Source organism: Canis lupus, chromosome 3 (assembly GCF_011100685.1).
Source record: "Canis lupus familiaris isolate Mischka breed German Shepherd chromosome 3, alternate assembly UU_Cfam_GSD_1.0, whole genome shotgun sequence".
Taxonomy (NCBI): Eukaryota; Metazoa; Chordata; class Mammalia; order Carnivora; family Canidae; genus Canis; species Canis lupus.
The window spans coordinates 9,717,545-9,736,131 of record NC_049224.1 but is presented as its reverse complement, the minus strand read 5'-3'; the positions used below and the strand labels follow the sequence as shown (position 1 = coordinate 9,736,131).

The 18,587-nt window shown below is 40.0% G+C and overlaps 1 protein-coding gene across 1 annotated transcript in view; it reads right to left on the bottom strand.

The window, feature by feature from the left end:
* Nucleotides 1-18,587, bottom strand: part of ST8SIA4 (ST8 alpha-N-acetyl-neuraminide alpha-2,8-sialyltransferase 4) — a 93,068-nt gene that overhangs the window by 73,806 nt on the left and 675 nt on the right. Inside the window, exons 2-3 of the mRNA XM_038532244.1 lie at nucleotides 12,560-12,691; nucleotides 2,343-2,600 (exon numbers count right to left, since the gene is read on the bottom strand). Of these exons, the coding sequence (XP_038388172.1) occupies nucleotides 2,343-2,600; nucleotides 12,560-12,691 (390 nt within the window). The remainder of the gene's footprint in view (nucleotides 1-2,342; nucleotides 2,601-12,559; nucleotides 12,692-18,587) is intronic.

Sequence of the window (18,587 nt, the reverse complement as noted above, 5' to 3'; positions counted from 1 at the left end):
TTTTTTTTTACTTTAAACATCATATTGACCGGGGATTTTATTTTGTGTAATTCCCACTGAAACTAGCATTTAATTTAATTGATTAATTGATGATACAAATTGTCACTAAAAGAGTATCTCTTTTAGGAGAGGAAATGCATGACAATGTGTGTGTGTGTGTGTGTGTATGTGTATTTATGAATAGCTACCATTATATGTGCAAAGAGATGGGCACTTTTCATAGGCTAATTTTTAAATATTTCTGTAGAGTATTAGCATTCTCCAAAATTATACTTCACAGGACAATAATGCCACATATGCCCTCTTTATCCAATCGGACAACTGCTTGGAACAAGAGATATTTCTTGGCATATAATAATGTACTGTCATTAAACAGTACTATAATAATGTACGTCATTAAACAAAACTGATAGTATTTTATTTCTATAAAGTCCTTTTGAAAAAACTAAAGATGAAGCTTAACATGTCAAATGAAGATTTTATCTAAAAATAATGCTTGGTTTATTAAGTTAGAGGTCAAGTTGAATGTAATATCTGGAAGAACCTGACCCTTGAGGGGTCATGAACTAATCAGTACCTTCTGCAAGCAGACGAGGCATAATTTATCTCTCTCTTAACAAACTTACTAACAGGAGAAGTGGGAAACAAACAAACAAGCTGGGAACACAGGCCATACAAGCAAACAAATAACCCAAACTACCTTTAGATATGTAGATACACATGCAGTACATCTCTAGGAAGGTGAGAAATCCGAAAGATTCTAAGGACTGTCACTAAAATTTGTAACAACTTGAAACAGTTTGATATGGATGGGAAACTATTTCAAGGAAAGACATTCTGCATGAATTTTAAAGAAAAAGGCCTTTACTGCGTTCTAGCGTTAAGAGACCCGTGTACAATAATGAAAGGCCAAACATTCTTGAGGAAGGGAAAGGTATTTGGCACATAGATGATGAGGCAAAACTCTATGAGAAAGACAAGAGTTTTAGGAAGGACTGAAGTTTAGTATAATGACATGTCATTGAAAATGACTGTATCCATGAGACTCAAAGGAACGAACTCCCCACATCGCCATAATACAACCAAGATTATTTTCCTGGAGAGATGATTTGCTTCTAATCATAAGTGGACTCTTGCTAAAGGTTTCTTAGTAAAATCAGAAACCCAATCCTGGACTCATGCTAAAATTTTCTTCATAAAATCAGAAACTTTATCCTAACCTAAGATCAGAAACATTTCTCTAGTATATAATTTAGTTTATAATATTCCAACTTCTATTTTTGGAAGCTAGTAAAAAATAGGAGGAAAAGAAAGCAAAAATAATTATGATGATGATTTTTATGCCTTCATTAAGACAATTAGCCTCAGTTTTTGTACTCGTTGGTAACTCCATAATACAGTTACAAACTTAAAGAGCTGGTCATTATTTTGTTCTTGTTAAATAAGTTTTTAAAACAATCATAGCTTAGAAAAGTATAAATAACCTCTTGAAGTTCTATTCCTCAAAACACCCTGCCATTTGCAAATGCTCAAACACCAGAGAGCTACTTGCAACAGGTAGATAATAAAGTTCTGGAGATATAATGTACAACATTAGATTATGGTGAACAATACTTACTATAGACTTCAAAGTTGCTAAAATACTAGATGTTAATTGTTCTCACTAAAAGAAAGGAGTGATAATTATGTGAACTGACAGAAATGTTAAAGACTACAGTCTTAATTTCAGAGTCAGAAGTGGAGCTGAACCTAATGTTATCTAGATCCCAGGGCTGAAGCTTAGAGGGACGTAAGAATGAGGAGTCACAGTCACATGGAGATCCTGTATTAATCAAACGTGAAACTTGCCTTCTTTATGTTGCAACAATTTCCACTTCCACTGTGAAATCTTTTCTTCTTTATTTTTCTTGACCTCTGATTTTTAGTCTCTTCAGGAATTCTAGAAGCCTTGGTTGATCTTCACACCAACTTCAATGATGGGAACTCATTACCTCCACTTTCATTGTCATTCTCTTATTAAATATTTTTACCTCCTTTGGACACAATTTTGTTTGTATAACTACATGTTGAAAGAGTTGTTCCCCACCCCCAAGTCCAATCAATTCAATAAGAGTTGAGGTTTTTAAGATTATCTTATCTTTCAATGATAAAATATTTTTAATTTTATATCCCAGGATAAACATAAATTTGGATACTACACAGAAAAACATATCATAAATATTTTTGAGCTTTCAATAATCCCTAACATTAATATTAGACTTAACATATTTCTAACAGCTTTATACACCTCAGTAAAACATCTCTGAAGAAATTATAATCTTTAGGAACAGAAGAAAGCTCACCTTATTACAAAATTGTGACTGTCAATCTCCTTTCCACATTCACTATCGAGTAGAATGCCAGAATTTCCAACAACTGCACAGGTCTTAAATCTGCGATTTTTCATTGGTGAAACTTCAGGTAGGAGGCTGTGAAGATCCTGAGAAATATTTAGTGTCCGGCGCCTGTCTAGCACATAGTGTATGACATCGCCAGGCTTAAAACTGCTCTTGACCACTGAGACATCTCTTTCCGCATCTAGGAAACGAAGAATGTTCTTCCTGTATTGAAATACAAAGTTTTCCATTAATATCTAAGAACTGGAGATATCACATACAAAGGGATATGTGACAAAATATAAATTGGTACATTACTAATTTTAAATTGTCAGGTGGTAATCAAACCAACCAACTAAGTAGATTCTATTGACATTGAATTTGTTCTTAAAAAAATCACTTGCATATAGCTTCTCAATGATTTGGTAAATAAGTATAGTATGCACATCTATTTATAGAGTGAAAGAAGATACAATTTAGGTTATCCTGATGCAGCCACTGTGGAAAAGAGTATTAGGATTCCTTAAAAAGTTAAAAATAGAACTACTCTACAACCCAGCAATTATACTACTAGGTATTTACCCAAAGGATACAAAAATACTGATTTGAAGGGGTACATACACCCCAAAGTTTATAGTAGCACTGTCAGCAGTAGTCAAAGCATGAGAAGAACCCAAAAGTCCATCAACTGATGAATGGATAAAGAAAATGTGATACACACACATGTACACACACACACACATATCTATATCTATATATATATATATAATGGAATATTACTCAGTAATCAAAAAGAATGGAACCTTGCCTTTTGCAACAATGTGGATGGAGCTAGAGTATATTATGCTAAGCAAAGTCAGTGAAGAACAAATACCATACGATTTCGATTTCACTCATATGTGGAATTTAATAAACGAAACAAATGAATGTAGGCGAAGGGGGATAAAAAGAGGGAAGCAAACCCAAAAGAGACTCAACTGAAGAGTACAAATTGAGAGTTCCTGGAGGGGAGGTGTGCAGGGGGGGAATGAGCTAAGTGGGTGATGGGTATTAAGGAGAGCACTTGTTGGGATGAGCACTGGGTGTTATATATAAGTGATGAATCCCTAAATTCTACTCCTGAAACCAATATTACACCATATGTTTACTTACTAGAATTTAAATAAAAACTTGAAGGAAAAAATAAGAAAAATTAGTTTATTAAATAACATGAAAATGCCATGGCTTGACTTTGCATAACTAGATATTCTTTAGCTCTAATTAATTCTCTATAGTCATTTTGTTTGATTTAATTTCATCTAGTTAAGGTAAACAGAAATAACTTAAAATGGATTGGAATCATACCTCACTTAACTATATTAAAATGATAATATAGAAGTTCCCAATGAATTTGTATGCATTCATCCAAATTCTGTGTATATTATAATTCTTTGAGGAAGAGTTAAAAGTATACTATATGAAAGTTTCCTTTGAAGCTCAAGAATCCAGGAAGAAAAATGGGTATGTTAGAGGAAAAAATAGATAGATAGGACACACTGTATAGCAGAGATAGTTAATTATTCCTTAGTGTTCTTTCTTCCCATCTTCCTTTTAGTATTTGAATCTTCTAAGTTTTACTCAGGCACATGAATCCTCAGCTAGAAAATCTCCCAAGTTTACAAACCTAAGTGCAGCTGTGCTTGATCATATGATATGAGTGGATCATGTGCATGCTATATGAGTGGATCATGTGCATGGCTATACAAGAGAGAAATAAACTTCCAACTACTTTGATCCACTGTATTTTAGGTATTAACCATTTTTTTTATATAGAAGCTTAGCCTATCTCATACATAATAAAGAAACTGATAACAGATGTGGGATGCTGTATAAACAAGTATGTATATGCTAAGTTAGATGATGAAAAGTGAAAATAAAGATCCAGCTGGCTGGAAAGCTAGTGACTTTGGCATGATACAGCCAAGCACCTGATGAAACTGCAATAATTTGGGACTCATAGCCTATATCTAATAAGCCTGTTGCTCTTGGAGCAGTTAAGAAGTATTTGTAGGGAGCAGCGCGGGTGGCTCAGCGGTTTAGCACCGCCTTCAGCCCAGAGCGTGATCTTAGAGACCAGGGGTCGAGTCCCATGTCAGGCTCCCTGCATTGAGCCTGCTTCTCCCTCTGCCTGTGTCTCTGCCTCTATGTCTCTCAAAATTAAATAAAATCTTTAAAAAAAAAAAAAAAGGAGGAAAATCAGTTGACTGAAAAGTTTGGCCAGGTTTGATACACAAAGGTTATGTCCATTAACTCTTTGGAAAAGAAAATATTTTTTGAATTTTTTCCTTCAATCAGAATATCAGGGTCATAAGTGAAATTTATATAGGAAAACCTATATAAATGCCCTACAAATGAAATCTAAAAATTAACAGAAATGCTATCAGGCACCATAACAGTTCATCTTAACAAAGTACAGATAATATATGAAGACAATTGCCAGTGACATCAGCAATTATCAGGTATGAATTGCAGAAAATTGAGAAGTCTTTCCTTATGTCGAGCACACATAATTCTTCACAAAAGTTAATTAGTACCAAGAACAGCAATCCATAGAACCTTTTTGTATATACTTATTAACTACCATTTGTTTGGGGAAAAATTTAGTGATGCCTGACATCTGTATTTCAAAAAAAAAATTCTTATTTCCTGTGAAAATGACAAGACTGACTTTAAAATAAAAACTGCACGGATGTGGTCAAAATGCCAAACTAGCTGGTATTGTCATTTTCCTTTGAACACAGTTAAAGGCGTTGTTGTAGATCTCTGAAGATATACCTCACAAGTAGTGAAATGTTTGCCAGGATGAAATGAATAAACCAGAGATTCAGATTTGAAAGAAGACTCTTTAACTTGGAAATCTAAAAGCGAAAATCCCTTTATTCACAAAAAATGTTAACTCTTAACATGCTGGTCAAGTGACAGCACAAGGGACTTTCCACTAACGGCACCTCTGCTGTGTTATAGAAACTTAGCAGCAAAATATTTCAGACATAGGTCTTTTACATTCCTGAGTATAACAGGACGTCCTTAATTTGTTGACTCTTAGGAAAAATTGATATTAAAAAAAGTGGACAGAGGCTAGCGAAATTTCAGGGGCACCTCTGTGGTTCAGTCCATTAAGCACCTGCTTCAGCTCAGGTCATGACCACAGGGTCCTGGAATGGAGCCCTGCGTTGGGCTCCCTGCTTCTCCCTCTCTCTCTTCCCCTGCTCCTGCTCTACTGTGCTCTTCTCTCTCAAATAAATAAAATATTAAGAAAAAGAGTTCAATAAAATTTCAAAAGGTACCATGTTGTCTAGCTCTTGAGATAAAAGACATGATTATTGAACACAGGTAATTCTACAATATGTGTTCTTTCAATACTGTTTTATAGGCTCAACAATTTTTTATCCTGTTAGAGTAGTAGTTGCTTTTTTTAAAAAGGATTTTATTTATTTATTCATGAGACACACACAGACAGAGGCAGAGACACAGGCAGAGGGAGAAGCAGGCCCCATGCAGGGAGCCCCATGTGGGACTCGGTCACCCCACCAGGATCATGCCCTGGGCCAAAGGCAGACACCCAACTGCTGAGCCACCCAGGCGTCCCAGCAATACTTACTTTTTTTTTTTTTTTTTTTTTTTAACTGAAAGAAGGAGGAAAGGAAACCTTAAGTGTCTCTGGTATGTTCTTTTTCTTACATTGAATTAAACTTTTAGTTTCCATCTTAGGGCTTACATGAGAAATAATCTGATCTAAGATTCCTGGTGTAGAATTCAAGAAACACTGAAAATAATTACTATTAGTGAACAATATTGTGGCTTTAATGCATAATATTTTATTTTTTGGAAACAGTAGGGAAAGGTTAGGGTTTTTTTTTCTCCCTAGCAAGTTATAGGCATTTTCTATTTTTTTTTTTTTTTTAAGATTCTTAGTTATTTGAGAGAGAGAGAGAGAGAGAATGCACATAAGTGTGGAGGGGGGCATAGAAGGAGAGGGACAAGCAGACTTCTTTGCTGGGCGCAGAGCCCATTGGGGGGCTCGATACAAGGGGCTCCAGGATCATGACCTGAACCGAAGGCGGACGCTTAACCAACTGAGCCACCCAGGCGCCTCCAGGCATTTTTTAGATTATAGATATAATGGACTATAAGAGTTCTGTGAATTTGCTTAGTTGTTATTCAGACTGTAAATATATGAAAAAAAAAAGGAAACCAGTGCTTAAATGTGATTAACTAAATGTCACTGGAAGCATGAAAAACTCTTACACTGAACTGAACCACATTTTCAGTATCACCAAGGAGAACTACATGCTTTTGCTCAGATAACTGACATAAATGAAAAGAGCAGGTTAAGCAAAATTATTTGAGAATGGAGAGTTAGAGGGGAAATTCAGTTTAACTTCTGGCCTCTAAAGGAACATGATTCAACAAAAGCTAAAGTTTAATATGTAGGCTGTCTCAATACTAGTTTTCCAGAAATGTGGCTAAGTCATTAGCAGATATGTAAAGCAAGAGGTTGTGTTTTCTGTGTGTGACTGAACAGAACAACAACAAAAAAGATCCCTTCCAGGTCTTTAACTGTCATTCTGTGGGCATCAAGTAACTTTTGAAACCCTATTAATAAGCAAAAACCTAAATTCAGCCAACTGTTTTAATGATAAACAGGACTGAAAGAACCTGAAAATGTTTCACTATCAGTGAGGCTAAAAATCTTAGTCATAAAGATTATTTTTTGTTAAGCAATGCTGGTTTAAACTGAAAGGCTGAGACTGTTAAACTGACAGGAATAGATTCTATACAGAAACTTTTCAACTGAATTTTCAACTAGAACTTCCCTTTCAACATCACACATCACTTGAAATAGCAGCTGCAGAGTTCCAGAGAATTAATTTACTAAACATTGTTTTCACTTGTGAAATGTTAAATATAGCTAACCTATCACCAGGTGCCACTCTTTCTTCTCTGTAGGTTTCTTGTCAACAGCAAGCATACGTGCTGTGGCAACTAAAATTTCATCTAAATGACACCGTTGACTCCATCAGCGAGTATTGTTAAGGACAAATCTTACAGCTGGAATGCGTCCCAAGTTGAGAGGCAAATTAGGTTATGTTACATATATTAGGAATCAGTTTTTGCAAACTTTTGACTTTAGATAAAAACCACCGAATCAATTCAATTGTTACGAACGTGGCTCACTAAAAAGACATTTAAAAAGGTTTAAGAAGTGCTGAGTGTTTCATTATGCCTACCAAAAAGCAGAGAGAACACACGATTTTTTTGTCTCAAAGATTATTTTCGCAAGGCAACGTTCTTCAAAGCACGGAGAGAACATAACCTGTAGCTTGTTAGGGCTTCTGAGCTTAGGGTCCCAGCTGTTATAGGAAGATGTTCTAGTATCAAAGAAAAATCCTACGCAGCTAAATGAAAAGGCAAAATGGTCTCAAAATGCTTGGAGAAAAGCATTTTTTTAGTTTAATTTACACTTCAGATGGCCATTTGATTATTTGGTCCAGCGGTTAGTAATATTGGATGAATAATATACGTTGGAGCAAAACAAAGACAAAAAAAATCTCCACTGTGTGTACTCCAGAAAGGCCGCATTTTTAGTATTAAAATAGAGTACAAGAGGGGCACCTGGGTGGCTCAGTGGTTGAGTGTCTGCCTTTGGCTCAGGTTGTGATCCGGGGTCCTGGGATCGAGTCCCGCATCGGGCTCCCAGTGAGGAGCCTGCTTCTCCCTCTCCCTGTATCTCTGCCCCTCTCTCTGTATCTCTCATGAATGAATGAATGAATGAATGAATGAATGAATGAATACATACATAAATAAATAAATAAATAAATAAATAAATCTTTAAAAAAATAAATAGAAGAGAGCCCAAGAAATGTGTTTCAAAATAAGAGCTTTTATTAGCTAGATAGACCTAGTTTTGCAGCTAGTGACTCTGCCACTAACAAGCTATGTGACCCAAGATGTGCTCCCCTGGCTACTTAGTGAACAAAGTAAAGAGAAGAATTGTAGATGGAACTTTCTCTAAAGTAAATCAATGCATGCAACAGCAAATTCTTTTTGATAGGTAAATATATTTAAATTTGCAGTTATGTTTAGTTAACCTGCAGATTTGATCTGTTTAAAAACCTTAACCTGTGAGGATACCAGCTTGAAAATATTCTTTCTAATTAGGATGTGTCTTGAGGAATAGCTGAGCTCATATTTCTCTATGCATCTACATTTGGTATTGTAATTCTTTATTTTTTTTTTTATTTTTTTATTTTTTTTAAGATTTTATTCATTCATGATAGTCACACAGAGAGAGACAGAGAGGCAGAGACACAGGCAGAGGGAGAAGCAGGCTCCATGCACCGGGAGCCCGACGTGGGATCCGATCCGGGGTCTCCAGGATCGCGCCCTGGGCCAAAGGCAGGCACCAAACCGCTGCGCCACCCAGGGATCCCGGTATTGTAATTCTTTAGATTTCTATTCAACATATGAAGAATAAGGGGGGAAAAAAGAAAAGAAACAACCTAAAGATGTAAAAATAGGTCCAGTCATAAGCACTGGACATGATCAAATACTCTCTCAGTACCATGTTTATAGATTTACTCACAAACATCTGATGGATCTTAAATGTGTCATTTCTTAGCTTACAATAACAAACTACTACCAATAAAATCTAGTCCTTAACCAAGGTAATCATTATAATTGTGAAGTTAGCTGTGGGATGTATAAACTCTCCTAAATCTTGATGAATTTTCAATGCACAATGTAGGTGGTACGATCTCTCTCAGAAAACTCCCCAGAGGTACAGTTGTTGTTTTTTTTTTATAATTTTTTATTTATTTATGATAGTCACAGAGAGAGAGAGAGAGGCAGAGACACAGGCAGAGGGAGAAGCAGGCTCTGTGCACTGGGAGCCCGACGTGGGATTCGATCCTGGGTCTCCAGGATCGCACCCTGGGCCAAAGGCAGGCGCTAAACCGCTGCGCCACCCAGGGATCCCGAGGTACGGTTGTTTGATGAGCATATATGAATCAATTCTTGATGTGCTTATGAAAGCATCAGAGTATACATAAGGCTGAAAAAATTAGCAATAAGAAAAAAAATCATTTCTATAAATGTAGGGAAAAACAACTTATCATCAGTGACTGCTTCACATGTTAATGCAAATAGATAAATAATTTATTAGGAATGTCACAAGAGCATTATAAGTTTAATGAGATTTTTTAAATGAGAAAGATTTGTAACCATGGTTTAATCATGGAAGATCAAAAATGATTAGTTGTAATATCTTAATCAAAACTTCAAAGTAGGATTTTAAAAACACTGTAAAATATGCCCATACCCCCTCACAGAGACCAAGTAATGTGGTTCTTCATAAATGTTATAGATGTGGGGAAGAAATAGAGATAATGATCTAAATTAGTTTATGGGTAGCTTCCGGTATGACTTTAGAAAAACAAAAGCTAAGCTAACAATCAGACATTTTCATATTCTAAATTTTTTATTACAGGTGTCAAATTGATTAATACTTACTAGTTACTAATGCTATAGGCAATTATAATTTTTATGAATTGTTTGCATGTTGTACAATAATGGTTTTACAAGTTATCATTTCCTCGTAAGGAAGTGACAACTTTGTATGTATTATTCAATATTTGCTCAATGTTTTATTGTTTGCTTCTTTATCTGTTAAGGAGAATCATATGAAAAGACTATTAACATTTCATACATATTCTCATCTGTTATAATTCAAAACAGATCACCTTCACAGATAGGAATGCAATCTTCATCAATTTGTCAAATTGCAATAATGAATTGCTTGGCTCAATTTATGTTTAATACCCTTAGCTTGCATATCTTAAAAGTAGCAAAATGTACCGCTGTAGTGTCATTTTTGTATGGATACTAGGAAGGCATGGCCATATATATTAATTAGATTATTGTTAATTACTTATTAGACTTTATCTGATACGTTATTTGGCATATTTAGATCTATCAATTAATTTATTACAATTTCTTATTTTACTTTACTGTCTTCCATTACTTTCCTTTACCTGATCTGTATAGCCTTACCTAAATTGGCTCCCTTCTTGCCAAATCTTTCATTTTGAAAGTTCCTTTTGAGACATCCTTATCATCCTTTCGAATGATTTTATCAAATATTTCCTTTTTATATCACCCATAATTCTCTCTTTCCAAGATATATGAATCCTTATTCTGTTCTAAACTAAGCTATACCTGTATTTATGACCTCGTGTACTCCCTACATTCTGTAGCTTTTACCTAATAATTATCTCTTTTAGGGTTTCTAAATTCAAATGTGTATGTAGGGTAGGGTAGTGAGACAGTAAGGAAGATATTCGATATGTATCAAGAAAGAAGGGAGATGGGATGGCTGGGTGGATCGGTGGTTGAGCATCTGCTTTTGGCTCAGGGAGTGATCCTGGGGTTCAGGGATGGAGTCCCACATCGGGTTTTCTGCAGAGAGCCTGCTTCTGCCTCTGCCTGTGTCTCTGCCTCTCTTTCTGTGACTCTCATGAATAAATAAAATCTTAAAAAAAAAAAAGAAGAAAGAAAGAAAGAAAGAAAGAAAGAAAGAAAGAAAGAAAGAAAGAAAGAAAGAAAGAAAAAGAAAAAGAAAGAAGGGAACCCCAGCTGTAAACATGTTAAGCTGGAGAGATCATGGCTACAGTTGGCCTCGGCCAACTAGTTCTCAGGGGACATACGGGTCTAGAGTTATCAAAATTTTCAGTTTCTCAAGACTATATGAAAACCTGTACTTTTATATAGAATCTCCTAAGTTTAATATTGATTTTAAGGGTTCTCATTTATCCAGTTGAAATAAATCTTACTTGCTGACCGTATTCTACCCGGAAGATCCCAATTTAGAAACTCTGTCATCAGACTCATCTCCTCAATCTTATACTCTGTCTACAAAGACACAAAATTTCCATAACTAAAAGCAGCCAAGCATATACCATTTGATATTGCCATGGTTTTGATTCCTGTTTCCCATTCCAGCCAATTCCAAAGCTTCAAACAAATGATTCCTGCATTTCCCTGGCACCCATCTTTTAAAAAATCTTTCAATCTTTCAAGTGTATTTCAACATGTGGGGAGTGTCTTTGCCACAATGCATTTTATGAACTGCTCCACATCCTCTAAAGATGAGTGTCAGTAGATTTCTTCCTTTAAGTTCCTCATGATCTACATTACATGTAGGTATGACCCAAGAAGTCAGTAAGGTAGAGACCCAGACAAACAGATCAATGGCTTACCCTCAGAACCACTTACAAAACTTGCTCCATAATGTCTGATCATTGAATAATTATCATTTTCCCAATATGAAATTGCAATGATTTTATTATGTAAAGGATAGTTCTCAGAAACTTTTAAAAAGCGTATGATTTCCTAAAATGCTGATTTAAAGCATACCAATATAGCAATGTAGTTGTGGGGAAACACGATGTGTTTGTTTCCTCCATGCTCAGGGAAGTCTGGCCCTAACCTTCTTACTAGTTGTAGGATTATACTAGAAGAAAATAAGATATAATAGATATATGTAGGCACTGAGCTTGATTTCAAGAGCTTGTTCCAGGTAAAAATCCCAAATCTTACAGAGAACAAGCCAGTACTCTAGAAAACTTATTTTCTGACTTTTGCCAAGTTAGGATATACTTATCGAGACTTTTATTACAGGAACTTCACATAGAAATATCCATTCATAGAGTAAATGAAATTTATTTAGAATAGTCAGCAAAATAGGAGTTGAATAAGCTCTACTTTTATCCAGTGCACAAAGACACAAGATAGGTATAAAGACTTAATAAAGAAGTTAAAGATAATTCTCAAAATAGATGTCCATCCTGAGTAACAGAATAAAAAAAATCTATCAAATGTTAGTACTCTGTTGTATATTTTATTCCATTAGAATAAAGACAGCATATTCAAAACCCACAAGTTCATCCTTAAATTTCTGACTACATAATCATTTCAGTTTTATGGCTTCATATCCTTCATTGATCAACATCAAGTAGAGCTGGTTCACTCTTTTATTAAAGTATTCACATTTAAACTATAAATCAAGCATTCAATATAAGTTTGCCAAGCCCAACATATTCGAGAACATGATGTGAAATTTATTATGGCTTATTAAAGAAACTCACCTTATTTCCAGGACCAAAGAGGAATTGATTTTCCAACCTTCTACAGAGTGCTGGAAGATCGAAGAGCCAGCCTTTCGAATGATTTTATCAGAACTATTGACAAGGGATCGACTCAAACATAGTTCACCATCTCTGAAACAAAACAAAAATGCCAGCTCTGTGAAAGTAAGAAGCATTTTATCTAAGTAGCATAATACATAATTTGATTTAAATTACTGGTGACAAATTGTCGATACAACTTTTCCTACCCATTAGCAGAGGTATGAGATTGATGAAAGGTATTATAAGAAATGAGAGTACGACTTAATCAGGACAATCTTTACACTTATTCTTTTTGAAATAAAAGCATTTTTCATATAAAGAAAAGGCCTTTGTAGTGTTTAAAGCAAAAAAAAACAAAAAAAGGTCTTCAAACTCTATCCTCCCTCCCTGTTGTGTTTAGACAATAGAGACAGGAAGTTTGGCCACTTCTCTTGCATCTGTATAATTGTGACTCCCAAGATCGTAATTTTATTTTCCCAGAAGGCACATAGACATGACGGAAGAGATTTTGTTTTGGAGTAAGCAGACTTTGGAATATCTGGTGATCTGGGCATGTTGGTGGTTCTTTCACTTGCTCACCTATACGTCCTTGGACAATATTCTCTTTCTAGGCCACAGTGACCTTGCTTTATCTTGAAAATTGCAAAAACCTTATTTTTTTATTTTTTTATTTTTTATTTTTTGCAAAAACCTTATCTAATACACAATGACGTTGGGGGAACTCAATGGGAGTGTGTATGTGAAAGTAACCCATAAAGCACTGTTGAAGTGCAAATTTCTAAAATTACATGGAGTCTCAAATCATCTCAACAGTGAGACACTTTCCTGAGACTTGGTGGTGGCAGGGAGACAGAGATTGCAACGGAGAGAAAGAAAACTCATTCAGTAGCCATTTTTACTCATATTTTCTATTACATCACACACACACAAAATCAACTGTGCTATCCCTCTCAATCAACATTGTCAGGCAAGTATATACATGGCATGGCAGTGCTGGTCACAGTGATGACAGTGACAGATACCTATGACAGCATTTGTTATCTGTAGGACAGATAACAGCAGAAGCAATTTATTGGTCAACAGACTATTTTCTTGGTACTTTATAGTTGTGGACCCAGACTCAGAGAAATAGATGCGGTTTTTGGGAGAGCCCTGTCAGTATCTGCATTTACTTCTTTTTTTTTTTTTTTTTTTTTTTTTTTTTTATGGTTGCATTTACTTCTTTACATGTTACCTCTTACTGTTTTAAAATCTCAAAAATATAGTTAAAAAGTAATATGACTATTTGCTCAGTCACAAAGTCTAAATCTGTGTTTATTATGTAGGCAATCCTCTCCTACTATCAATGGAAACACTGCCTGTGTAACAGCTGTTAGATGAATTCTGTAATTAGAGGCTTATAGTTTGGTATTTTGGTTTGCATTCTTTTTTAAACATGTAGTTCCAATTTGAAGCAACTCAAAGCATCATATGCAACTACTCCCTGTGAAATTTAGAACTCTATAAAAATCAATATTTTCAACTATCCTACTGATGAAAATGATACATTTGCATGCCTACGCGTGGCCAATAATAATCATTTTATAGAGGTCATTTAAGATGCTAGGAAACAGAGGGTGCAATTTACTACTCAGTGGCCCAGAAGTCAACTTTTCTATTACACGTTTAACGATAATAAGTATATATGAATGAGGATCTGGATATACAGGGAAGCTAACCTTCACGCTTTTGAAGATACGCCTTCAAGAATATGGGTACAAACTCTCACCATTTCTAAGGATAGAGCTTTTTTTCCCCTATATTCATCCGGTTAACTGGCTTGTTAATACCAGTTTTTCCTAACCACAGATTGCCATAATTAAAACAATTATTTTTACCACCAATAAACTCTCATAGGAGAAGTAAAAATATGCATGGGCTGGCATTTTTAAATATCTGTGGAAGACTCTTTCACTGACAATGTTGCTAAAGGGACAGTTGGCATGGCAAGACGATTGCTGTACTTAGTTCTATGGAGGCTTTTCAAGACCTCCACGACTTAAAAAAAAGAAAAGTGCTTTCAAAGTTTAAATTAGTTTTATATTAGTGAAATACTACCACATGACTCTGCTCTTTGAACTGTTTCCATTGAACTGGTGACAAACCAAAATTCAGTTTCATTCCTGGAAAGAACCTTGAATGAAAACAGCTACAGCTAGAAAGAACCTTGAATGAAAACAGCTACAGCTAGTCCTAGGTCCTCTTGAAGTAGGTGGGATTCCTGTGTAAGAAGGCTTGGCTTCAAAAAAAAAAAAAAAAAAAAAAGAAGAAGAAGAAGAAAAGAAGGCTGGGCTTCAGGCAATCCAGTCTCTGGAGCAAGTTTCTTTGTATAAAGTTAAATGGGTCCCAAGGGATGTTTCCGTTAGTGACCTCGGTGGGGCTCTGTCTTAGCAAGGCTTTTCCTTCAATGCAAGGCATGAAGGATGTTACCACCCCCTCCTAGTTTTTCCTTCCAGATCAAACACAGCTACTAAACAGCTGCACTGCAAACATTTCTTGCATAGGACTACATGCAGGAGGATCCAACATATCCTCCTAAAGAGAAAACTACAGAACACATCAGGGAAATAATGCAGCGTAAAGCAATATATTGTATAAAGTATTCCTGCTTATGTTGAGCTCAGAAAAAAAATCTACTTCCAGGGACAGCATTGACAGAAACTAATCATTAGTTACTAGTTCTTACAAACATTTTTCTCTTTGAAATATGAGTTGCCAGGCATCGCTACAACTTATTCTATTAATTTTGCAGCATATAACAAATATAATTAGTTTTGTTTCTTGAGATTCGGTCTCCAAAGCCCTGCCTTCAAACCGACTGAAAACTCTTTACAACTTGGCTTTGGAATGAATGTGTTCTCCATGGACTAGGGTAAATTTCCTCCTTAATATGGAATTATAAAACTCCCTCAAAAAAAAAAAAAAAGAAAAAGAAAAGAAAAGAACTTGCATGGAACTAAGCCTGAACGCAAACAGCAGGCAGTTGTGTGTTTTCCTTCCCTAAGTGCCAAACAACTAAAAATAAAGATGAGATGTACTACTTTAGCCTATGGCTTAGGGGTTCTGGGAGAACCCCAAATGAAGCAGACAAAGCACAGATCCTGGGTTTCCTGATTTATAAGAGTGTGTGCTAGCCTGGAACCAGCTGGAAATCACTTTGCTGACAATGGTAATACTCTAACTCTGAATGTCTATCTCCACTGTCAATGTTATCAGAAGTTTCAGAATTCATAATGGACAATTATTGAGACAGACAACCTAAAGTACACAGTCAAATTAAAAAGGAAATCTCTAGATGATAAGAAAATTGGGCTCACTTGCGGTCACACTGGAGCGCAGTGTGTGGCAAGTTTTAAGGAGTCGCAATCAAAACAAATACGTGTGATATTAAAGCTGATGCCACACTTTCAAATGCATTCTCTTCTGAAATGAGCGCATGCACTTATTTTTATGCGGTTAACACAATTATACCCAGAGAGCACACCAAGTCAGTGGAATCATGGGCCATTTTTCCCATTACGAAAAAAAATATATGTATCAGTCACGAATAAACCAACTTTGTAGCCTTTTGAGGGAAACTTTTGAGGGAAACTATCTACTGGGAATCACACCAGGCAATGAAGAGGTTTGCATGGAAGGTTGAAGTTGCAATGACCCTGACCTAGTCTCAAGAAACTCCTGGTAAAAACCGTGCTTTTTGTACGGTTTCCTCTGGGGACAGGAGGGGGGACGGGAGGCAGGGAGGGGTGCTGGTGTCCTGGGTGCGCAGCGAGCGCTGGGCGCTGCAGGCGCGACGCCGCCCTGACCCTAGGTGGCACCTCCAGTCCGGGGTCGGGGGGTGGGGGCGGGGAAGGGGCGCAAAGAAGCGGGGAAACCAGGCGCGAGGGTTCGGGGACGAGGGTCTTCTGGAAGGTACGAGGCCTGTGGCAGGCCCCGCACTGACCGTCCTGCCCCCTCTCGGGTCGGGGCCGGCCTGTCGCCTCGCTGCTCCCCGGGGCCACCGCCGCGCCCTGGCTTCGCCCGTCTCGGATCCGGCCCTGGGGCCCGCGGGCGACATCAGGCCCGGACCCCAGACCCCAAGGGGGCGTCTGACCGTGGCGGTTGCAAGGAAGTCACCCCCTCGGACCAGGGGCTTGGGGCCTGCACGCGCCGCGTCCCGGCTCCGAACCCGCGGAGCTGCAGGAGTGATGGGGGGGGGGGCAGGAGGGGGTGCGGGAGGGGTGCAGGAGGGGGCCTGGTCCTCGCGCCCCGTGTCAGCAACTCCCGCGCCCGCCTCGGCTTTCCCAGGGCAGCGGGAGGCGGCCGCAGCTCGGCCCCAACAGGGGGCGACCGAAACCCGCGGGGCAGCTCAACCGCCGCGCCCCCGCCCCGCCCCCGCCCCGCCCCCGCGCCCCACCTGCGCCCGCGTCCGCGCTCCTCCTCGCGCCCCCGTACACCGCCCCCGCGCCCCTGTCCGAGCTCCGACCCCGCGCTCCCCCTGCGCCCCCGCGGCCCCCTGCGCCCCTGCCCCGACCCCGAGCCCCACCTGCGCCCCCGTCCACGCCCCCTCCCGCGCCCGCGTCCACGCCCCACCTGCGCCCCCGGCCGAGCTCCGACCCCGCGCCCCCGGTCCGCGCCCCCGTCCACGCCCCCGCCCCGCCGCGACCCGCCCCCCCGCCCGGGGCGTCCAGCGCAGGGCCACAGCAGGAACATCTCCCGGGAACCGTGGGGCGTCCCAGGTCTGTCGTTCCCTTGGGGGGGGCCCACGGGGCGCGCGGAGGCCCCGACGGGGCGCCCCCTCCCCCCACGCCGCCCACTCCCGCTCCTCGCCCCCCGCGCCCCCAGAGTCCGGCGACGCGGGGCGGCTTTGTCTGGGCTCGCGCCGGCGTTCGGACCCCCCGCCCCCGCCCGCAGGGGAACAAAGAGCCCGGACCCCCACGCGCGGCCTCCGCGTCTCCCCCCCGTCGCTGTGTCACCGTCCCCGAGACCCCTTTGTCCGCCCGCGCCCCCGCCCGCGCCCCCAGCCCTGCCTTCCCGCCCCTCGAGCTCGGCAGCGTTTTGCACCCACCCACACTCTGTGTAAACGACCTCCTCTATCTAGTTCGGCTCCTTTTTTTTTTTTTTTCCTTTTCCAGAATAGACCAATTTTGTGCATTCGTCGCTGCCGGGCGGGCGGGCCGGGCCGGGCGCTATTCCTCGGCGTCCCCGCTCCCGCCCCGGGCCCGCGGGGGCGCCTCGCGCCAGCCCTTTTGGGGGAACGCAGCCAGTTGGGTTAAGCGCGAGCCTCCGCGTTGCTCACTTAAACACACTCGTTACTTGGGGAGGAGCAACAATAGTACACGGAGTGCGTGAAGTTTGTGTGTCCGTGTGCACGCGTGCACGGTCCTTGCACGCGCGCGCGCACGCGCACACACGGCGGCCGGGGCTCTATCTCCGTGCCCCGGGGTGTCGGGGCGCCTAAGGGCTCGGGCCAGGCTGCGGTCCCCGGGAGCGGACGCCTCCGGGGTCGGGGACGGTTCCCGACCCGGGACTTTGCGGACGGAGTTGACAACCAGGTTCACGTCCTCACAAAAGGCTTCCAAGCTGTGCACGCGACACCAGAGTTGCAGCCACCTCCCGGGTAAACTTCAAAAGCGGCAGGGGCCCGGGGAAGGGAGGGGGAAGGAAGGAAGTGCGACATTTAGAGAACTTGCTGGGGTGGGGGGGGGGGGGGGGGGGGGGAGGTGGGAGGCGGGTGGGGGGGAAGCGTCTGAACTCATTTAAGACAAACTGAAGAAACAGCAGAAAGACCGTCGGTGTGAAGCTACAGCACCGTTTCTAAAAGCGTAACCATGACGCCCCTGCGTTTTACCCACGGAAGAGCAAATGGGGAAGCATCGCAGGGGGGCCCCGGAGTTTCCAAGTCACACGACACGCGGATCTACCCGAAGCCCAAAGAAGAGAAAAAGCAACAGAGAGACCCCTTTTC